This window comes from Lepidochelys olivacea (assembly GCF_965140295.1).
Source record: "Lepidochelys olivacea isolate rLepOli2 genome assembly, chromosome: 9".
Lineage (NCBI taxonomy): Eukaryota > Metazoa > Chordata > Testudines > Cheloniidae > Lepidochelys > Lepidochelys olivacea.
This window is the reverse complement of record NC_140419.1, coordinates 39,465,778-39,490,390: the sequence shown is the minus strand read 5'-3', so window position 1 is coordinate 39,490,390 and position 24,613 is coordinate 39,465,778. Positions and strand designations below refer to the sequence as shown.

Genomic DNA, 24,613 nt, shown 5'->3' with positions numbered 1-24,613 from the left:
TCTTACAGGGTAATTAGATTCAAAAACATAGAGAACCCCTCTAGGCAAAACCTTAAGTTACAAAAAAGATACACAGACAGAAATAGTTATTCTATTCAGCACAATTCTTTTCTCAGCCATTTAAAGAAATCATAATCTAACACATACCTAGCTAGATTACTTACTAAAAGTTCTAAGACTCCATTCCTGTTCTGTCCCCGGCCAAGACGACTACCGACAGACACACAAACCCTTTGTTTCTCTCCCTCCTCCCAGCTTTTGAAAGTATCTTGTCTCCTCATTGGTCATTTTGGTCAGGTGCCAGCGAGGTTACCTTTAGCTTCTTAACCCTTTACAGGTGAGAGGAGCTTTCCCCTGGCCAGGAGGGATTTCAAAGGGGTTTACCCTTCCCTTTATATTTATGACAGGATGTCTCTGTCCGAACCACATGCTCCTCCACACCTGCCGGTTTTCCCCCAGCCCTTAGTTTAAAAACTGCTCTATGACCTTTTTAATTTTAAGTGCCGGCAATCTGGTTCCATTTTGGTTTAGGTGGAGCCCATCCTTCCTGTATAGGCTCCCCCTTTTTGAAAAGTTTGCTCAGGTCCTAATAAATCCAAACCCCTCCTCCCTATACCATCATCTCATCAACGCACTGAGATCCTGCACTTCTGCAGGTCAAACTGGCCCTGCATGTGGAACTGGAAGCATTTCAGAGAATGCTACCACGGAGGTCCTGGACTTCAGTCTCTTGCCTAGCAGCGTAAGTTTGGCCTCCAGAACCTCTCTCCTATCCTTCCCTGTGTCATTGGTACCTACATGTACCATGACTGCTGGCTCCTCCCCAGCACTACACATAAATCTATCTAGATGTGTCAAGAGTTGCGCAATCTTCGCACCAGGAGCACAATTCACCATGTGGTTCTCCCAGTCATCGCAAACCCAGCTATCTATGTTTCTAATGATCGAATCCCCCATAACTATTACCTGTCTCTTCCTAATAACTGGAGTTCCCTCCCCCTGGAGAGGTATCCTCTGTGTGAGAGGATACCACAACATCATCTGGAAGGAGGGTCCCAACTATGGGATCATTTCCCTAAGCTCCTGTTGGATGGTCTCCTTCCCTGAGACTTTCATCCTCCTCAACAGCACATGGGCTGTTAGACAAGGGGTGGGACCATTCTACTGTGTCCCAGAAAGTCTCATGTGTGTTCCTCTCTGTCTCCCTGAGCTGCTCCAGTTCAGCCACTCAGGTCTCTAAAGCCCGTACATGGTCTCTTAGGGCCAGGAGCTCCTTGCACCAAATGCACACATACGCAACCTGTCCATAGGGCAGGTAATTCTACATGATGCACTGAGTGAAATAAACTGGATAGCCCCCACTCTGTTGCTGAACTTCTGCCTGCATTCTCCTTTTACTTCTGCAGCTCGTTCCTTTGTTGCTTTTTTTGTTTTTATCAGCGGAAGGGTTTGGCCTTACATTTAAAGAATGTTAAGGGTATCTAACCCCCACTCAGCTCCCTTGCAAAACTCCCCTGTTCGCTGCTCCTATTCACTAGCTCCTTTGGTCGCTTGTGAGCAGGCTTTTTAAAGCTCTGGTCTTCCTGAGTAGCCTCGCCCCCTGCTAAGGGTTGATGGGTGCTAAAGGGCTTAGGGTTCAAAGCCTTATTAAGAAGCTCTCAGCTTTGCCTAGCAGGCCACTAGGCTCAGCACATGGTCCCTCAAACCATCGGCGCCGAGTTTGTAATCTGCCAGGGAGTGCTCCCACAGCTCTGCCCAGGCCCTGCCCCCACTCATTTCCCCCAATGCCCCACCCCTTCCCTGCCCAGTTCTGCCCCCGTCTCCCCAGCATGCTGCGCTCTCGCTCCTCCCCCCCAGTGCATCCTGATGCTGTGAAACAGCTGATCCGCGGTAGGCAGTGGGAGGGAGGGGGAGGTGCTGATCGGCGGTGCCCACTGGCCAGCAGGAGGCACTGGGGGTAGGGGGAGATTCTGGTAGGGAGGCTGCCAGTGTGTGCTCAGCACCCACCATTTCTTTTTCCTGTGGGTGCTCCAGCCCCAGAGCAGGCACCTAAAGCCCAAACAAACAGACCACATGGTATATTTCAGTCAAGCAGCAAGCACACCACAAGCACACAAACTACTGACAACAAACTTACCCCAAGGGTCACGTAATCACTCCTCCTTCACCTGAGCATGAGGAAAAATTTGGGATTCAGCTGTGGATAGCCTGGAGGGAGACATGTCTCCAAGAATAGCTCTGCACTGACAAGTCTCCTCTTCCAATGCTAGACATTGTCAAAGTCCAGTCTCTTTCCCCTACCTGCATTGATTGACTAGCTCTTAAATGTCTTTTTTTTTGTCTTTTTTTTTTAACACCCTTCTACTCATAATGGCTGTGAATATGACATCTACTGAGTGAGAATTGTTTGTCCAGCACTGGCCAAACCAACTTCTCTCTAATGTGGTAGCAGTTAAATGGAACAAATAATTGTACAGCTGTACGTGCGCTTAAGGTGAGAGTGCTCAGCTGCCGCAAGACGTCCTTATATCACAAAATTGCAAAACGTATGTACAGCTATCAGAAAGATTCAAGTTGGACAGGTGGATTCTATTCTGTCACACACAAGCATATTTGAATGTCACTGGTGTTCACATATGCATTTCTATAAAAAGCAAAGCTCTAGAAGTGGCCCTACGGAGAGGTTGCAGGATGGCAGGAATCATAAACTGGTATGGCAGGGTCCTGAGTTGAGTGCACTTGTGATGCTACCTTGCTTTTAAATTGACAGCACTATAAGTATTATTTTACACTAGCACCTCTGCGATTCAAACCTTATCTGTCTTTTCCAGACTGTTTTTAATGCTGTATATCTGCCAGAAGATTCTTCCTTCCCCATTCCATGTTTCATTGTTTCAGTACCCCTCTACCCTTTCTTCTTGTTCTTTCCTCACCAGTCCTCTGCTTTACCCTTCCATTTTCTTCCCAAACAAACAAAACAAAACACAAAAACCCTGCGGCTATCATGAGGATTTCAGAAACTTGTCTGGTCTGCAGTGTACCATGTGACCCTTGGAATAACCTATTAATACCAAAAAATCTTTACCTTGGAGGGAGGGATAAGTAACTTTTTTGTAGTTCCAGACATACTTGTTTGCTTTTACAGGCTAGCGTAAGACTACCGGATAGTCTTTGCGTTTTTGCTGTGTGGCTTAGTTCCATGTCAATGCTTTAAATAGTTTGCTCACATGGAACTGAAAGAACCATCTGTCTTATAAATGTAGAAAAATTTTAGATCACTCTGTGGCAAGAGAAAAAAAAAAGCACGTGACCATTTTAGCCTTGCTCCACACTTTCTTCTCAGACCCATTGCAGTTCTAAAGGAAAAAAAGTTTGGGACATGGCTTTGTTGTCTACTTTTATGCTTCTAGGTAAATATAGATTAATTTTTTCTAAAACTGTCCTTCTGTATAAATTGCTACAGGACCATTATGTATGTTTTTAATATTCAAAACCATACTGGAAAGAATGGAAAGTATTTGTAATGCAATAGTTTGATAGTTGATGTTATACAGCATATGCTTTGTTCTATGTGGACTGAAGTTTGTAATAATTTCATTTTCTGCAGTGTGTAGTTTTTTGTTCCTGTCAATTTCATCTGTATTCTTTTTACATACTCAAAACCTATATAGAACTGCCTCCCTACAGTTATTCATCTGAGTATAATATTTGATTTGTTCAATTATACTTTCTTTCTAAGGAGACTACTTCTCATGTAATCATGGATACAATTATTTTCAAGTGCCTGTTGTAATGATTGCATCCATTGCTTAGAAACTATATGTCTAGTATTTATGTTCTGTGAGCTCACTTTCTGGAGTTCATAAGTTGTTCTGCAAAAACAAGAGAACAAATTAATCAGACCCTTTTTAGATTTAATAGGTCATATTTAAAATACAGTGAAGATAAAGTTATTCAAAGGAATGTTAACATGTTTCAAAAGTAGCTATTTTTTATTCATACAAAAGATTTTCTCTGTTTGCTTAGCCAAAACTGTTTACATATTTAAAATGTTTCCTCGGCTTCTGTAAAAGATAAACTTTTTTTGTAATACACTCATTTATATAAAAGTCTGTTTTTGTTTAAATATTCTGTAATATGCAATTCAGATATTTACATAGCTCATAAATTTAAAAATACAATGAAAACCTTGGGACAGATAGCTGGTACAAATTGTTTTAGCTCCATTGTCTTCAAAAGAGTTACCGTGACCTACATTAGCTGAGAGTTTGGACCCTTTTCTCCAATTAAAATTTTTGTTAATACAAAACACATGAGAATTCAGACATAAAGATTCCTAGACCATTGATTGTGGTGGTGGTTTTTTTTGTTTTTTGTTTTTCTACCATCTGGACAGCCTCCTGCAATTCTTTTAGAGTTAACTGTACAGATTGCCCATTTTGGCACCTTTTTATTTTTGTCTATTTGCCAACGTGTTCCTTTTTTTCATGTTTCAGATATTTTCTGGCGTGGCAGGACAACAGTCAGGGCTTCCTTGCTGTTGTATTTGGATATTAATGAAAAAATCATATATTGTATCTTGTTTCTATTAGTCCTGACTTTTTAAAATATCCTTTAAAATAATTGTATGCTATTGCTCCTCTAGTTTTAAACATTTTGACAAGGTGTGAACTTTCTAAGCTACTTAAATTTCATCTCTGTTGTCTAGCTGTTTGTATAATAATGATATACATACATAGTCTGTATAGCATAGTTTCAGTGTAGGAGAGGTTTCCAAAAACCTCCAAAAGTATACTTTAAATCTTCATTTTTATCCATTGCACTGACTTCTGGAAATGCTCAGATAGCAAATTAAATAAATCTGTTGAAATTTTCGTCTTACACTTTTGGGTCCCTCTCCTGACAAGAGAAATGCTTAAGTCCTGGCAGGATAAGGGCCATATTCTAAAATACTGTTAATTGGGGCTCTAAATTTAAAAATGTAAGCACTGACAGAGCATTGACTGTTCCACGGAGATACATTTAGCTTAGTTTCATTTGATCCTGTACAGCATGCATTATATTGATAGCACTAAAGGCTGAATTCACATAATGTAAAAATAACTATAATATGTCATAGCCATTTATTGTAATGTAAAATACATTGTACGGCAGAGATTTAACATTATACCAGTTTACATCAGAAAAAGCAGCAAAGAGATGGGACAACATTAGGTAGCCAACTCCATGAGTTACTTGCTGTAGCGATCCCTGTGACCCCATATTGTCATGGGCTTATTGGTCAATAGCTCTGCTCCGGGGCAGAAACAGGATTGACACTAAGGAGTAGGAGTTTCAGTAAGGAGTACTGACAGCGAAAACTGCTGCTCTTCTAAGAGCTTTTAATAGCTGCTGCTTGTGGAGCAGAGATGAGGTGGCACAGCTGGAGAAAGGAAATGTGTGTGCCAAGTAGTGGAGAGTGGGGGAGGAGCCAGGCAGTGGGAGGAGGAGGGGGATGCATGCAAAGAAGGATTAGACAGGGAATATAAGAGTACAAGCAATGGAATTAGAAGGGGAAAAGGCACAATAATAAAGACATCAGACTGAAAAGATGACATAGAAAAGGCAGAAGGGGAGGGGAAAAAAAGAAGTTGAAAACAATTGAGAGAAATTCTGAGATTGCACAGGCAAAGTGGGAATGGATATTAATCATTTAGTGAGGGAGAGGGAGAAAGGATAGGGAGGCAAAGATATAGAATTGAAACTTTAAAAAGAGCCACAAAGAGGTATTTAAATTACAGTATTTTTTTATTGTTCACTTCTGACATTGGATAAGTAGAAATAACCTAATTTTCTAATAAAAACCTCAATTTGTATGAGTAGTTCAGATCATTCCTTCCAATGTGCATTATTATCTTGTATTTGTCAAAATGGAATTCCGTTTGTGGTTGGGCTACTCATTCAGCTGACGTATCTGGGTCCCTCCAAAGTTCTTCAAAGATTTCTCTATCTTGACTAACCTAAATAATTTTGTGTCATCTGAAATTTTTGCCACTCAGCTGTTCACCCATTTCCATAAAACTGATAAATGTGTTAAGCAATACTAGTCTTTGTACAGAAACTTGGGATAGCCCACTGTCAACTGGTCTGTAAGTAAAACATTTGCCACCATCCAATCATGAATAGTTGCAGCTGATTTTCAGAGAATGCATATTAGTTTTAGCAGTTTAGCCACTGGATTCCCTTGGAACTCTTGGGTTTATACCATGCGATCCTGGTGATTTGTGGCTCTTTAATTTATCCATTGTTCCAGTACTAATTCTTTTAATACTTAAATCTTTGGTAGTACCTCATCTTCGTTAACTGGATAGGGTAGGCCTGTGTAATTCCCCCATACCCTCTGTGGTAAAGACTGATGTAAAGAAATAATTTTGTTTCTCTGCAATAACTTTATTATCCTCTTTATTGCTCTCTTTTCTCCCTGATTCTGGCTTCCTGTTTCTAGTATACTTAAATACGTTTTTATTTTTATTTTTTGTTTTTGCTTCTTTGAGGGTTACACATCTTCTTTGTTATCTTATACGTAATAGTTTCAGAGCTAAATCTAATGATTTTGATTTTTTTTTTTTTTTACTTTAGATATAGTGTCACTGTTAGTTGTTGGTATGATTTTCCCCCAACCACCCACCAATGGATGTTGAACTTAATTATATTGTGTTCCCTATTAGTTACATCAACCCTGTAAGTTACTTAAACTAATAATAGTGTCTCCTGTTGTGTGCTCTGGAATTAGCTGTTCCAAAAAGCAACTGCTTATAGCATTTGAAAGTTGTCTGTCTAAAGTGTGTCTCCTTGGGACATTGGATCAATTTATATGGGGGTAATTGGAGTCCTCTATTAACTCTTTTATTAGGCATAGGAACTACTTTGATCTCCTTTAACAATATGCATTTACAGAGACTGGTATTATAATCTTATTAGTATAATTAAAAAACAGGAGTACTTGTTGCACCTTAGAGTCTAACAAATTTATTTGAGCATAAGCTTTCATGGGCTACAGCCCACTTCATTGGATGCATAGGGTAGAACATATAGTAAGAAGATATATATATATAGAGAGAGAGAGAGAGAGAGAACATGAAAAGATAGAGTAAGAGGCTAATTAATTAACATGAGCTGGCACTGGGCTTTGTTGCAAGGATAGGTTCCTGGGTTAGTGTTTTTGTTGTGTGGTGTGTGGTTGCTAGAGAGTATTTGCTTCAGGTTGGGGGGCTGTCTGTAAGCAAGGACTGGTCTGTCTCCCAAGATCTGCGAGAGTGAGCAATCATTTTTCAGGATAGGTTTTAGATCTTCGATGCGCTGGAGAGGTTTTAGTTGGGGGCTGAAGGTGACAGCTAGTGGTGTTCTGTTGTTTTCTTTGTTGGGCCTGTCCTGTAGTAGGTGACTTCTGGGTACTCTTCTGGCTCTGTCAATCGATGCCAACTCTGTCCACATACTTATTCAAGTGACACCATCATAGGACCTAATCACATTAGCCATGCCATCCCCATCATTTTCAATAAGAAAATCTTTCCCTCTTTGAAAGGAATATGTTGACGGGGCAAAGCCTTGAGAGTTCATTATTATAGCTGCAGTTTTCAAGGGCTACTACAGAAAATAATCTTCAAACCTAGGCAATCTGAAGAGACTTTGTCAACTCAACTTTGTCCAATATTTGGATTTTGTAGAACAAGCTTTTGCAAAGCCAAAGACCTATGAGAAATATTTCCATTTATTTTGTTTCACAAATCCAAGTTTGAGTTGACTTTGTGTCCCTTTCAGTTTAGTGTGATACTGCCAAGGGCATTTTCACAACAACATTAATGTTCACTTTTGTTGACTTTTTGTTTTTGTTTTAGTTGGGTAAATCCATAGTAGTTAAACTGGGTAATTTTTTCTGTATATTTCTAAAATATACTCTGAAACCTTTCTAAAATCTGTATTTCTTACATTCTTCTGAAAGGGACACTGAGATGTTGTGGGCACCATGCATGATCTAATGTAATTTAGCTTTTTCTCATATATTTTAATAGCTTTCTCCAATTTAAAAAAATCTGTGCTATCATCTAACATGAGTGAATTCTATTTTTAAACTTCATCTGTGTGCAGTATTTCAGTTTTGAGTTCAGTGATTATAAAGTGAAAAAAATTATTAGATATATTTTGACGTCCTTAAGAATATTTTATTGTACAAGTAAACAACTCCTCTGGATGGGGGGAAAGGGTGATATCTGAAAATTGTAAAATCAAAGTTTACTAAAAACAAGTTACTCAAGTTTATCTATGAGACAGCTTTCAAGGGGAAATGTCTAGGAATAGTGAGCCCACTGCAGTTAGCTTCACATGTAAAAAACTGCTGCTTTAGACTGCCATTTGGACAGCAGTCACTGGTCCTCCAGCGAAAGTGCGTCCATGCAGACAGCTGATTGGCAAGAAGTGATCCTGCATGACAAGTAGTGGTTAGGCCATGCTTGATCCCTGGGCTGGGAAATACTCTGTGATACAAAAAATTACTTCAGCTGAATTTTTCTTATCTAACCATTCTGGACTGATGTGATTTTTTCCTGTGTTATTTTTGCCATTCTCACTGATTACTAGATCGTAAATTAGGTAGATAGAACAATCAAAACTGAAATGTACTACTTTCTCCATACGTTGTACTTCCCAAGGCCCCAGTCATCACTACATACCTTAAATTGATGACCATTTGTACTGAAAATTTTCAGTGGGTTAAATTGTCCTATGTGTAAAACAAGATTGGCTGCCACTCACAAAAAGATGACATGTTGGAAGTGTAATAAGGGTACTTTAGACCTGTTCACTGGGTGTTCTTCTGTACTACTGGCAGTGAAGACTTCTGATGTTTCCAAGGAGGTGATGAAATATAAAGCCAACAATCTGTTGTTGTCTCCCTGCCTGAACTAGTCTCCAGGCAGGCAACCAAAGCAACATTTCCAATTAAAAGATACTCTGTAGAGTCAAGTTTCTGAAGTAAATGCTTGTGATATTTACTGTCAAGAGTGCCTAACAGAGTTAATACTATCCTGAGCTATTAAACCTGACTTCAGAATAAGAAGAGTTGGGGAAATTCAGTCATTCCCATCCTCATAAAGAACAGACCAAAATCTGTTTTTCCCCTTTATATGGTGAAGTTCCTTTTCTCAATATTAGATTTCCTAAACTATTTTCTCAGCTGCTTTTTACCAAGAGAAGTCCCAGTAGTCCTCTGGCTACAAGTTCCTTTACCAAGATGTGTATCTCTTTTTCTTCAGCAACTCCTGTCCGACCTCTCAGGGTGTATGCTGAAGAGTCGTCATATCCGCAATCATGGGAGATAATGACTCCTGTCTTATCCACTGACTGTTGATATAGGTTTTTAAATTCCTAGTCCTGCTGCTGCTCCTGTCACCCATGGAAAAATCCAACACAAGAAGCTGTTTCAAGGAAAAGAGTGCAAATGCAAAAACAGTGACACTTACATCCCAGATAGATTTCAGAGGTCTTACTCCAAGGAGAGCTCTTTAGGGTCTTCCTGATTTCATTATGTAACGGCATCAAAAATTGACAGGATGAACCCAGAACTAGTGTTCTAGTGTGACTGATTTTCATGGAAGTCCATTTCCTGGTAAAATAACCAATTTTTACAACTGAATATTTTGCACATTATTAAAATAATAATATGGATGTAATAACCAGTATTAATTTACTACAAATGTTATTAATTTTATGTCTTTTAGTGCACTTAATTCCAGTCAAGGAAGATGGGATGAACCCTAAGAGCCGAAAGAGAATAATGCCTGATCCACTGACCGAACCCCCTGCCATTGATCCTATTTATGAAGCTCGTGTTTACTGTAACGTCCCTAGCATAACTGAAAGCAGCATGGAAGGTAGGCTGTGTGACATGGTGTAGACAATTGACAGGGTTTATTTCATTATTAGGTTCTACGTGTTAGCACTGGAAATGGTGATTTTAAGTGTGTATTGTAAATGCTTTAGAACTTGGAGCTAGCCACAAAAATCTTGACTGGCCTCTGAAATATATTCAGTTGCCAAAAATGCTCAATTCCTCCTTCTCCATATTTTGTATTTTGATTTTGGAGTTGGTTGCTAAAGGAGACCTACAAAGGTTCTTCTGACACTTAAATTTTTGTAAGATCCACAAAGGAACAAGGGGGATAAGGAGAGAAAATATAAGATTGTAGCTGTTGTTTAAAAATATTTAGCATTTTGTTTGAAACAGTGTAATCACTTCCTAGTGGTGTGAAATTTTGAACATGTTAATGCTGAAGAGTCAAACTGGGACACAAGCAATTGGGGTGCTTCCTCAGAAATGACAGGTTAAGTTGGTGGGAACCATGGAAAGAGATAACGATGGGAGGGGAAAGCAGCCTCTAACTTCAGTTGAGGAAGACATTTTTTGGACTGCTCACCCCATAGTATGGCACAAAGCATCTTATATCACTATACCTTTGTATCATCCACTAATGTCAGTTAAGTGCTTATATCAGTCAGTCCCCTTAGAAAGTAAACCTAAGGTAAAGATTAAAAAAACAGTACTTGGATCCAAAGTAGCCCACATTTGGTGACTTTCTAGGCATGCTGGAAAAGTCATCTGCTGAACTGGGTTTTTGGAGAGGGCTGAGGGTATGCTTCCCAGAATGATTAAAGAAGGGGAGGAAAGGAGCTTTATGGTAACAGAGTTTCTTTTTGAATAATTTATTCTGACATTTCTGGGGTTCTATTGTAGTATTATATGTTGGGCACCTAGAGCCGTTATAGGTGTCTATATTATTATTTAAATTGAAATAAATACTTCAGGATAAATGACTGTCTCTCCTCCATATTCTCTAAGTACTGAATATAGTGTGGATAAACAACAAATAATTAACAATAATGCATGCTTTTTTACTTGGAATAGTAGAATTGGAAAACATATGGAGGGGATTAAGACGGATGTTTAATTTTACTTCTTCATTCCGCATAGGTCATGCACCCCATTATTTTAAGCTTGTGTCTGTCCACGTGTTGATTCGCCATGGGGATAGATATCCACTGTATGCCATTCCCAAAACAAAAAGACCAGAGATCGACTGTACATTGGTGTCTAACAGGTAAACGTCCTGGATTTTACCATTTCTCTCTCAATGTTGACATTTACTGTAACATTTCCAAATGTTGTGTGAGAGCTGAGGCATGGTCATGAACAAAATTAGAGAGAGAGAAATGACTGTTGTTGTGCATCCAGTTTGTAAAGCAGCTATCTGGGAATGGTTGATTATCTCTTCACTCAGCTATGAACAGTTGTCCAAGTTTTTTTTATTAGTCATGTAGCAGTCTGTTGTTTTGAAGTCTCTTTAGCATGTCTACCTCTTGGATAAAGTTAGAGAGTCATGGCATTATCAAAAAATCCAGTGTGTGTTAGCTACACACAAAATAGTTTGTCATTGAAAAGATGGCTTCTGTCATAGCAGGCCTTGTGCATTGAGATTATATTTAATCTCTTCATTTGGTCCTTAAAAATGTAAAAAAATTAAATGATATAATAGCGCACAGATACATATGCATATTTTTCACACAAATTATATTAATGAAGCATTTTGACTGGGATTAATTGGATAAAAGTGTAGAAATTCCAAGTTATGGTTCTTACAACTGTAATCCAGCTCACTCATCCATGTATAGGTTTTATATTAACATATATTAATATTAAGATAAATGCCTTACTTTTAATGGACAATTTGGTGTCATTTTGTGTGAGATTCATAGTTTCAATTTCTGGAATTTGGAGCAATTTTAAATTTTAACCTAATATATTAAAAGACAATTCAGGTCGTTTTTCAAAGTGACAGAATCATAGATTTCTTTAAAAAAAAATCTACTTTTAAAAATTAAGATATTTAGCAAAAATAATAAAATGTAATAAGATTTCATTAAGGAGGCCATTTCCTGGGGCCAGACAGGAAATTCAGCTGAAGATGGTGGTAACTCTTCAATTGATTTAATTGGTAAAACAGTTGACTTTGACTGCCGTTTTTAGGTACGGTTCAACTTGTATTTAATAGTTCTTGAGGGAGGTGGATAAGTGGAGCTTAGTTTTATATTATCTTGGGTACTTGTAGGCAGATGTGATTAGCACTTGAGGAGAGATACTACCCCTGAGTACTAGGGCAGAGTTGATGTCCTTGTTCACAACTACAGGTTGAATTGGTAGTTGAAAGTGCTGTTGGTACGTAAACTGAATGTGTCATTCCTATTCCACGGTAATTTTACTTTATTCATAGTACTTCTTGGTAGAGAAGCTTCCTTGGTTAGTTCTATTGCTGGAATAAATGAAGTTCTGCTGGTTTGCAGCACTCAGCATACTTTCTGCTGTGGGCGTTAAGTATGTTTTGGCCCCATTCACACAAGTATTTGAACAGAATTCAGCATGGCTGAGGATGGCATGGGTCATGAGGGCAATTTGTGACCCATCTGGAGTCAAACAGCCGCCCACTTACTGGTACCTACAGTGTCAGACTGAACTTACCCCCAATTGCTGGTAAGTCTCTAGGCCTTTAGTCTGTTTGATATATCTCATTGTAAGCATCCTGTTTGTGACCCAGCTCTCTGACAGTCTTCTCTGATTGGCCCCACATGAAGCATTTTCACATGTTCCCTCCTCCTCCTAACTCAACAAGCTGGCTCCTCTCTCTGCAGGGAGCAAGTCTGACTGTTGTGAACTCCCATTAGGTCCCTTTCATCCCTATCCCTCTTCTTAGCTTGCAGCATCCTCAAAGCCTTGTGTGCTGTCCTGCTTCTTTTTTGAGGTAGCCATCACTCCAGCAAACTCCAGAGCACCATTTCCTTGCCACTTCCTCACTCCAGTAGCTTGGTTTAAGCAAAGATAATTTTCCTAGCCTGTCATTTTGACCATGTTACTGCTTTGCATCCCCCTGCTGGCTCCCCCTACTCAGTCGCATCGTACAAAACTACTTGTCTTCACTTTCAAGGCCCTTTACAATTTACCTCCATCCTACTTCTTGTCTGCCATTCACAGTTGAGATGTCACTGCTCACCACCTCCAGTTGGCCCACTGTGCCAGCCTCCATCATGCACTGCTTACATTTTCAAACAATCACCAATCTGTTTCTCCCATGCTGCCTCTCAGTCTGGGGAGGAACTCTCTGTAAACATCCATGAAACTACTTAATTATCATCCTTAAAACGTTCTCCTTTTCCGTGATGCCTACAAAAAACTTGACGTTAGTTAGAGACCACTGCCTGTCATGCTGACTAGTATTGTTTCCTTGTACTCCCCATCTGTCTTTATCCATTTGAGGGTCTCCTGATTTATACTTATACTGTAAATTTGGGGTAGGGGCTGTCTTTTTATTCTCTGTCTGCACATTGCCTAAAACAATGGGGTCATGGTGTACGATTAAGGCTATGAGGCATTACAGTAATACAAATAATCTTGTGACGAACATGTTCTGTTTAAATAAAAGTATCATATTCTGTTACTAGTTCAGAGCAGCACATATTCTCAGGGATTATCTATCTTCATCTGCAAATCCTGGGCTACATCTGCATATAAAAAACCAGAACCAATTTAATTGAATATCTACACTACATACACTGCCTCTTTCAAATTTAAAATATCTCTTGTCCCTTATCTAAATGAAGCATTCGAGATTGACTGCTTTTTCCACATCACTAGGAAAGAATTTCAGTCTCAGTTAATCAAATCTCCTTTCCTGCATGATAACAGTAAATTGCAATCTCTGTTCAGTAAATTCAGATCCAGCCTCTGCTATAGAAATTTTGAAACTTTTAAAAATACGTATATTCCACATGTATAAGTTACCTTTGATTTTTATTTCTTAACATTTATCCTTAGTCTCGAAGAGAGAAATAATGCTTTTTCTTCAGTTTAGTTTCTTTTTGCATTGAATATCTTTTTTGGGTGGGGGGAGGGGAGATGGCACATCTCATTTTAATTTGAGCTCTTTGAGGTAAACAGATACAATGTCACTATTCAAAAATTGCTATTTACCAACAGTTACCCCTCAGTGCTATTTGAGATGCCAGCGTGAAAGCCAAAGTAAAAAAGAAAAATATGGTATGTCAGTTACCTCTGAGTAATAAATATTTTAATGACAACCACTTAATTTGAATGCTTGGTGCTTTTATTTCACATTATAAGGCTGTCTCCAGCCTAGCACTTCCACTGGTAGCAGGCCCAGTTCAGGCTGCAGACATTCTGAGTGTTGCTGCTACTTTTGGCAGCAACATTTGTTCTTTTTTACTTTAGGTAGTGCTCAGTGATGTGAGAAGTGCAGTATGGAACAATCAAAAGTGGACATTAGGAACATACAGTATAAAAAGACTTCACCCTAGTTTGTTTGGTTTTACTTATACTGTACTTGAGGCATTGGTGGTGACTGAGTTCCCAAAAGACATAATTTTCCCCAGTGAACGTTCTGAGGTTATGTCTACACTCAAAACCTGCACGATCAAGTCTCAGAGCCTGGGTCTGCAGACTTGGGCCCATGCTACGGTTCTACCAGTTGTGTAGATATTCTGGCTCAGTCTCTGAAACCCACCTGTTCCCAGAGCTTCAGAGCCCGAGTCTGAATATCCACACAGCTGTTTTTAACACCGTAGCTTGGGCCAGAGCCTGTAGACTCAGGCTCCGAGACTCGCTGTCACAAGTTTTGAAATGTAGTATAGACGTACCCTCAAAATTTTGAAAGCTGAAAGTAAAAACAAAAAATGAATGCCCAACATAAATATCCTTTTCTATCAGTATATTGATTACCTGAGACAGAATGAATAGCTGCAATAATTTTTTGTTAATTATTTCTTCAAATATATTTGTCCTTCTCTAAAGTTGGGACTACCTGACTCTCTTTCCATAATACTCACAGTCTACGGTGAGGGGCTTTGAAATCAATGTATCCAAAGCAACGTGCGAGAGCGAAGTGTTGTTAAGTAATGTCTTGCAAAACTCCTTTGTCTTTCTTTTTTCTTCTTCGCTATGGCAGGTTTGTGGACCAGAGCAGTAGAGAAGTTGATTACAAATCTCATTTAGACAAGGGCTGGGTTTTTGTAAGATTTCCAGTACTTCCTAGCAATTACTAGAGTTCCAGATATCCTCATGAAACTGCCAAATGCAATGAAAATGAAACCTCTCCTAACCTGAACAGAGCTGCAATTTAGTGTAAGGAATAGGAGAAGTTAGTTCATTATCTGACAGAGTTCTCACATCCTGGTTTATATGTATAAAAATATTTCTTGTAAAACAATGTTTCCCTGATACCATATGTCACCACTGAGGGAAACTCCACCTGTGTTTTCTCTCAGTGGTCCAGCAAGCACTCCTACTTTCAAGCTTCCAGCTCCCCAGCCATTGCCTTTTTCGGGCAGAGACCACATCTCACTCCCTTCTGATTGGAGTATGTCCCGGCTGCACAGTTCCCTGCCTACGCTGTGTTAATCCCAGCAAAGACAGCCTGCCTAAATAGACCTGTCTGCTCTCTCAACTGTTACAGGTGTAATTGCTACAGTTATAAGGGATCACACAGTACTTCTTTTTCCAGCCTACTTTATTCTTAAGGTAAAAAAGCATTAAAGAAAACATGGTAAAAACACTAAAAGAACCTACGGCATGCTAATAAGCTTACCAAACGTCACCCCAACTTTAACATAGGTTCTGGCAGGATAAATTCTTCAGCACCCCACCCTAGGGGAGTCCTTGTGATTACCAGTCCATCACAGCTTCAACTCAGAACAAAGCACACTCATGACATGTTTAGTTCTCCCTTCATACAGTTCAGGCATCTTTGATCTGGAATTACCAGAAGCAGGTAATTGGTACACAATGGGTCTCTCTGCCAGGGCCGTCCCTAACCATACGCAAAATATGCAGCTGCGTAGGGCACCAGGAAATTTGGGGCACCAAATTTCCTGGTGCCCTGCGCAGCTGCGTGCTGCTCCAGCACCCTGCCCTACCTCTTCCCCACGGCCCCCGCACCTGCTCCGCCCCAGCCTCGCCCCCACTCCAGCCCTTCGCCAAAGCTCCTTCCCCTTCCCGCACCTGCACCAACCCAGCCCCGCCACCACTCCCCTGAGAACTGCAGCAGGGCTGGGCCTGTACTCACCGGCGGCGGGAAGTGCAGCAACCCAGCCCCAGCTGCGCCGCCAGTGAGTGGTGGGGGGCTGCATAGGGCTCCAGAATAGCTAGGGACGGCACTGCTCTCTCCCCAGGGCGTGTCTTCAAAAGGTTGGCTTTAAAGTGGATCATTTGCATTTCCCAGGTATTTCCTAGAAAATTCACTTCACAGGTACTGTTCCAAAAAAGTTTATTGAAGTTTCAATATCTTCCAGAGATTGCATTAGTCAGTCTCCTAAGAGAAGGTATATACATACAATTCCACAATAACACATACACAATTGCATTTCTAATACAATGGACCCCAAAGATGTTAAACTTAATTCAATGAAGTTTAACCTAATTCAATAAAGTTCATTAATGATATTTCAGGATATTGTCACTGTCACACTCTTGATGATTTTTAAAGAGAAAAATCTTCTAAATTAAGCTTGAGCATTTTGTACTTAAGGAAGCCTGATCATAGTGCATTTTGAAAAACTCTTACGCTAGTATATTTTAGAACTTAAGCTAGTGTTGGCTGCCGTTCAGTGAAAACCAGAAGCTTTATTGTTACTGTCCACTCAGCCATGCAAGGGTCAAGAGAAGAGGTGTCAGCAGGATTGTCTGAATTGCAGTGTTTTCTTGTAGTCTCTGGAGACAAGTGCCAGCGGTATAAATGCATGGGTGTTGCTTCCTCCGCATGTCACTCGGGCAAGAACTGACCAACAGATGAGCAAGCATTAAGTTACTCCTCCAAGCAGCACACAGGATCTCCATTTTCCTTCCCAGCAAGTTCTTCCTGCTCCTTTACTGTAGAATCAGGCAGAGAGGTGGTTGTTCTGTGGTGCATTTTAAGGGTAGTAGAGCAGGAATTTGAATCGATTTAATTTGGTTTTTAGGTTTGTCATTCTCACATGTAAGTTCCTGGTCTCAGGAAATGCATAAGATGCCTTGCTGCGTGTCCCCCATGCCTCCAGCATAAGCAGCACCTGTGGTTTTGTCTTTGGAACCAGATTACCTCACCTCTTCAGTGTCTAAGTGGTTTCTATGTAACTAATGACTGGACAGTGGGTATTGTGATATTCCTTGTCTCCCTGACTGGCTAGTCTTGAGCAGTTCAATTTAGGAAACTATTAGACAAGTCCCAGACAGTGTCCTGTTTCAATTCTTTGCCCTTCTGATTATATTAAAATCAGTTAACTTTAATAATCTTGCATGATGGGGATGTTGCTAACATATACAGAACCGGTGTGATAAACTATCTGGAATGAATCATTAAGCATAGTTTAATCCCATACTCATAAAACTAATAGGAACCTTTACTAAAGAGGATCATTTACTAGACATGTAACATAAATGGGCAGAAAAGCTAGCCGAGTCTGAATTCAGTAAATTCAGTGTCTGAAGAGTACTGAAACATGAGGTGCTCTGCTCACCACAGGAGCGCCTCCTTGTGGCCATATCTGAGAATTAGCTCTGCTCGTCTGATGCCCCCTTCTGCAGTTGCTCACTCCACCTCTGTCTCTATATCTTGCAGTCTCAAGACTCAAATGCTCCCGCTTTGTGGCTTGGCCCCCGGCTGGGTCACTGTAGTCCACCCCTTCCAGGGCATGAAAGGCTCTTGGGATCCACTGTCCAGTGCTGTCTTCCCTCTCATTGCCCCTTAATGGCGCCTCTGCTCAGTGGCTAGTGGGGACCCAGGCCTGCCCTTGACACTGGGTTCCAGCCCAGGGATGCTACAAGCAGTCAAGGTCTGCACAGTCCTGAACCGTACTGCTGTATCCTTAGGCTGCTCCTATATTGCCTTCTCTCACCCTGAGAGTGACTGCAGCCCATCTCTCTCTGCAGTCCCCATCAGCTCTCAGCTACTGGGATTTATTCAGGCCCTTCCAGTCCAGCTGAACCTTATATCTAATTAGTTCTTGCCCCCTTGCTGCTCCTCCAGGTACAGCGTAGGTGGATAACTAGCCTGCCTAGCCACCTTAACCCCTTCAGGCCTTGTGTGGGATGGACACCCTATCACAACTAGATTTATTTTTTTTAGTCAGGATATCTGACTGCATAAGAAAAACAACCCGGAAGTAGGTATATGTCCTGAAATTTGCAATTTTAAGATATTGCCTTCAGTAGCAGGCAGTGCCATAACCAAGCGTGAATAATTAAACAGTAACCATATAGCTGACCAAGCTAATACTCTGATTGGATGACTCCGCAAAGAGTTGCAGAGTTGCGTATGCACAATCTGTTTTGCTCCATCAGTGCATCTACTGTAGCAGCAGGAAGAAAATGTACTTCAGAAGGCCCTTCAGACTTTATTTAGCTTATCATTCTTCTATTCTGTAATACAGCCCAAATTATTTATGGAAAAGAAATGGAAATAAGATCCTCTTCCATAACCATGTCAAGATAATAGCAACATTGTCTCCATTTTGTTGGTCAAGAAGTTTATGCCATTATTAAAGATTTTTTTAACATTATTTCATTTCATGTTTGAAAAGAGAAACAGAAAATGTGAGGGCCTTTTCCCTTCCTGTTGTATAAAGCAGCCCCACTTCTAAAGCATTTATTTCTTCTTAAGCATGGAAAATTCAGGGTAGAACAGAAGTAAACAAAACATCAGTCAATACCAAGACTCCATGTGGTATGTACAATGCTGCATTTAGGAGCAGAAGATTCAAATAATTATTTTCACTGTCTTTTACAAAGAAACAAACAGTTATAGAAAAGATCATGGGCAGAAATTTAGGGAAAACAAATTACCTGCACTCCCTCACTTTGGAAGGGAACATGAGTATTAATCTCTTGCTGTGATTTTTCACTGGTATGGTCAAGTGAGAGGTGCAGTGCCTGAGTGGTTAAAGCGCTTGTTAGGCAAGAGTTAAAAACTTAGTTAGCAGCTGAGTCAGAAACAGAAACACCAGAGGCCCAAGGACACTGGTAGCTGTAAACCACTTGATAAACTTATATGGTCAAATGTCCGCCCTGTAACTCAGCTCTTAGAACAGAACAAACCCTCCCTTCACAGCCCTCTGGATATTTGTAAACACTCACCCCCACCCCACCCCTTCGCCTTAAGATAGTCATGGATAATTGATGTAATCAAAATAGTTTTGATGCATATGTTCTGCTCCTGTCACTGTCATGTTAAGTGCATTCTCTGTCTCTGAAACAATGTTTGTCTCTGTAAGAACAAGATACATGCAAATGAAGTGATGAGAGAGGTATATAATTGGTCACTGTAACCCCACACTTTTGAAGCTATTTATCAGTCTTCCTGGTACCGTGAATAAAACCCCCTTCAGTATTGTCTTCAGTGCCTGCCTGATTCTTGGGGAAAAGAATCTCCTTACTTCACACGCTCAACTACAGTCCTGAAGGTTATGGATTTGAGTGTCGCTCTCTCTCACTCAGAAATGCCATCTCCAATTCACCTAACTGCAAAACGGATACCTGATCCATCGGGTTAGGGCAGTCAGATGTGATGCTGGCCACATTACTCCCTTGTGTACCGTTGGCTGTGAAATTGATGTGTTTTAACTGCGTCGGTCCTGTGAGTCATTGGCTTGTGGGTACTTTGATAGTCAAGGGTCAATTTAGTTCAATGCACGCACATTTTTTCAGGAATTTTAACTTTTATCTTGTTAAAACATGGAATATTGTATGAAAAGTGCTTGCTATTTTGTGAAAAATTTCTTCGATATAATGTTCAGAAAAATATTTGGCTGTGTACAGGTTCAAATATATACTGTTTACTGTGTTTAGAAAGCTAGATACAGTTTAAAATTGCATACTGTTATTTACCCCAAATATGTTACATTTTTGAAACATGTCACTGTGAATTATTACCATTAAACTTAAAAGCCCTGTGGATACTGTGTTGGATCCACAAAAAATCACAGAGACCTGTCCTGACCAATAGTTCTGTTAATTTGCTCCATCCAGTTCTGAGATGTTAAAGTATAAAACTTAGGTAAAAGGACCAATTAATCAATCAGGATTCTACTCACTTATCTACGTGGGCAAAGTTAGGTAAGTATGGATTGATCCATTCTAAAAATTTTCCATGTGGTTAGACAGTCAGTTTCCAGTATCTCAAACATTATGCCCTAAGCATTTATTTAGTCAGATAATTTATAGTGTAAAAACACTTGTTGTTTGAAGATATGTCAGACCGAAATCCTCTTTTGGTGAGCATGTGCCTCCTACATGTGAGTTTGACTTCTTTTGGATAGCAGAGTCTGGTGGGACTGGGCATGTGCCTTGTGTTCCCCCGCCCTGTTCTCCAGTGCCAGGGCATAAAAGGCAGAGAGGACCTATCTGTTCTCTCTTTGTACCTTTGGCAGCAAGATGGAACCCAACAAGTGTCGGACTTGCTGCTACTCTTCTTAGAGACTACAGTCAGATTTTTCAACTACTCTCACATAAGAAAAGTTAATCTTCACACTTCCATTTCCTTAAATTGTCCATAACCCAAAAAGCAGCAAGCATTGGCCACTTCTTCCTCCATATTTGCCCTAGTAAGTGAAGGGAGGTGCTTTGTGCCAAAAGCTACACTTCACGGTGGACTCAAACTGTTGGGCAAACCTGCCCGTCTTGTGACGGACTGATTCATATCAAAGGTGGACATAGTGCCTTTCTTGGCTAAGGGAGAATTGCATCCCAGGTAGGTGCTCTGTGTGAAAATTCTTCTCTAGGTTCCGCAAATCCAGGGATGCTCAGCTCAAGTTATGTCTGCTAGAGCAGTTCACATGGTTCACTTTGGCCTCTGATGTGATGGTATACACAAGAGTGTAGCTGGAAAAGTCACCATTGGCCAGCGCTTTCTTGAGCATATGCCATGCTCTGGGATCAGAAAGTGAAAGGAAGACAAAGAGGATACCTGCAAAGCCAGCACTGGTGTATTGATGCTTGTGGCCCTTTACATCAGTGAAATCCTTACTGTGATGAACCAGGGTACAATCCAGACTAATGAGCAGCTATGTCACCCCTACCCTGCAGTCTTGGGTGCCTTACAATGTCTTGCTGAAGTAGCTTCCACCTGGGCTGGTCACAAATAGCCTTCCAGTATGCAATCCACACTCTGAATGTCTGTGTCTAACTGCAGCCTTCCAGCCATACTTGGTTTACAGTCTGCTTCTCACCAGCCATTATCATATTGCAGGGTGACCCCAACACAGTCTTAGATTTTCCCCCAGAAATGTAAGTCCTGTACTGCACAGCCCTCTTCTGGACAACACAAGTTACATCAGGTCCATTATTTCTTTCAAAAAATAACGTACACACAACTTGTCATCCCAAATGAAATTTCTCAGACATTTCAATTTAAACACACTGGATTAGAGAAAACAATAAAAAAGTTTAACTACAAAGAGAGATTTTAAGTGAGTACAGGTAATGTGGCATAAAGGTCACAAATTGTTACAAGAAAAATAAAGATAAGATGTTTACTAATACCTAACTTAACAAACTGTATCAGATTCGAGCAAAGTTTCTCATTTTATGCTTATGGGCCACATCCACCTTAATTGAATTGGTTTAGTTAGCTTTGACTCCCAACTTGGTAAGGTAACTCCCATCTTTTCATGTGCTGTATATTTATACCTGCCTACTTTTTTTCACTTCATGCATCTGATGAAGTGGGTTATAGCCCACAAAAGCTTATGCCCAAATAAATTTGTTAGTCTCGAAAGTGCCGCAAGGACTCTTCATTTGTTTTTGTTTTTTTATGAAATCCTAACGTAGAGCAGGAAGACGCCCACTGGAAGGATCTACTCAGCTAAATGAAAGCGGTTCTCAATATGGGCAACCCAGCAGGGACTTGACCTAGGGCAGGTACCAGAGCCAAAGATCCTGGACTACTTATAGCACTTGAAACAGCTGTCCTTCCATTCAGTTCAGTTAAGGCCTGCTTTTCATCAGTCTCTGCTTGTCATCCACCTGTGCAGTTGTGTTTGATCTCTTCTCACCCAGCAATAGTGAGGTTTCTCTAGGGTCTCTTACTTACCCAGTGGTCAGAGAACTTACTTCTGTCTAGCACCTCAGTTTAGTCCTCTTCACAGAGCTTCCCTCTGACCCTCTTTTGGAATGTGTTCTGTCTCCTCTCACTCTGAAGATTCTCTTTCTAGTTGCTATAACTTAAACCAGAGAGGTTCAGGTGCTTGTAACTGAACCTTCCAGAGTGATAAGGTGGTGCTGAAATATCATCCAAAATTCATCGGCAGGTGGTTTTAGAATTTCATGTCCATCAGTCAAGCTACTGTCTTCTTTTCTAAGCCACACTTTGCACCAGGAGAGAGGGTATTGCACGCTCTGGGTGTTTCCAGGACCTTGTTTATTACATCAGCAGAACAAAACAGTTCAGACTATCCCCCTGGTTGTATCCGGTGTGACAGGGTCGGACCAGATGGCTACAGGAGCGTGATAGAAGGCAGATATATTAGCCCCAGGTTAAGTAGGTCCCTTTTCCCTGGGTAAGGTAACAGGGAAGTTTCCAGAACAATCAGGAACCTTCTGGAAATAACTAAGACAGGCTGATTAGAACACCTGCAGCCAATCAAGAAGCTTCTAGACTCAATTAAGGCAGGCTAATCAGGGCACCTGGGTTTAAAAAGGAGCTCGTTTCAGTTTGTGGTGCGTGCGTGAGGAGCTGGGAGCAAGAGGCGCTAGGAGCTGAGAGTGAGAACGCGGACTGTTGGAGGACTGAGGAGTACAAGCATTATCAGACACCAGGAGTAAGGTCCTATGGTGAGGATAAAGAAGGTGTTGGGAGGAGGCCATGGGGAAGTGGCCCAGGGAATTGGAGCTGTCGCACAGCTGTTCCAGGAAGCACTCTAGACAGTTGCATTCCACAGGGCCCTGGGCTGGAACCCGAAGTAGAGGGCGGGCCCGGCTTCCCCCCAAACCTCCCAACTCCTGGTCAGACACAGGAGAAGTTGACCTGGACTGTGGGTTCACGAAAACAGCCAAACTGAGGGCTGCCATGAATCTCCGAGGCGAGCAAATCCGCCAATAAGCGCAAGACCCACCGAGGTAGAGGAGGAACTTTGTCACACTGGCAGTAGAGCTTGGTTTTCTTTTTTTTAAATGGTCAGGCCATCTGGTCACAGATGTGATTGAAATGGAGAGCACAGTGTATCTCACTGTGTAACCAGTTAGCTGGTATACTTCTCCCACTAAACGTTACAGCTCACTCCACCAGAACACAAGCCCCATCGTCTGCCTACTTCAGAAATGTACTAATATCAGCAATCTATGAAGCAGCACGATGGAGCAACCCACTATGCCTTTGAGATAGCTGCCTGGTCAGATGTTAAGTTCAGGAGAGCTATACAGCAATCTCTGTTTAACTGATGTGGCAAAGGCTCCTCATCCCACCCTCTGGAGCTGATACTGCTCGCTCGTCACTACAATGGGATCCACGCTTACATGTACTCTAAGACGAAAGAATGGTTACTTTGCTCTACAGTAACTGGTTCTTTGAGTTGGTGTCCAAGTGCATCCTACAATCCACTCACCATCCTTGCTTTTCAGAGACCTCAGCAACACTGACTTTGAATTTTGAGGGTTCTGAGGGAGGGCCAAAGCCTGCCCACTCTTTCAGCCCTTGCATGGGAGTATGAGGAGGCACAGGGCATATGCACAGCCCCGACAGATGCTTCTGTTCAAAAGATTCCAATCTTGCATATGAGGCGCATGCACACATATGGTGGGATCCACACTGATTACAGCATCTCAAAGAGCCACAATTACTGTAAAGTAACTCACTGTCCTTTGTTCTTCTTGCAATACAGTGGTGAGTTCAGGACAGAGGGGCATTGAATATAGTTCACTTTAACATTAGCATTTGTAACTGTGTTTGTTTATCAGAATTTATGCCCTGTTCCTGCAGAGTGCCAGTTCTTCAGTGCCTTCATTGAATATATTCCACAGCAAAACACTAGTGTATTTATCTATGGCCATAAGCCACATATTATAACAACATTTTAAAAAAAAAATGTATCTGTTTCCTGGTTGTGGCTCTCATAGTAATGAAAATGAAAAGGCTAATCCTCCAAATGTGGTGGTCAGTGACCTTTTACAATTTCTGTAAAACTTTCTTCTGGTACCACCCCTGCCATTTTTCTTACCCTCTCACGCTGCTTTTGTCACTGAAGCACGTAGTTAGTCAAATAACTAATAATCTACAGCATCCTACATAGAGGGTCTTCATTCAGTGGGCAGTATGGGACACTAATAGAGTACATTGGTCAGCACTCTCCAGAATCAAACTTACTGTCTGAATTAGGTCATATAAAGCTGAGATTGCTCCCAGACTTTGGTCTTTTGTATGCCACCAAATAACTCTCACTAGGCTGAGGAAGCAATTAATTTCTCTAACAAGATGAACCAGGAGCTAATTGCTAAAACAGGATTTTTAATTATCTGTCTTTAGGGAGTGAGATAATATTTCCTTTGGAAAAT

General features: G+C 40.9%; 1 protein-coding gene across 1 annotated transcript in view; it reads left to right on the top strand.

Moving 5' to 3' along the window:
• PXYLP1 (2-phosphoxylose phosphatase 1) overlaps positions 1-24,613 on the top strand; it is a 117,286-nt gene that overhangs the window by 73,211 nt on the left and 19,462 nt on the right. The window contains exons 3-4 of the mRNA XM_084639314.1: positions 9,756-9,908; positions 11,006-11,132. Coding sequence (XP_084495440.1) covers positions 9,756-9,908; positions 11,006-11,132 — 280 coding nt within the window. The remainder of the gene's footprint in view (positions 1-9,755; positions 9,909-11,005; positions 11,133-24,613) is intronic.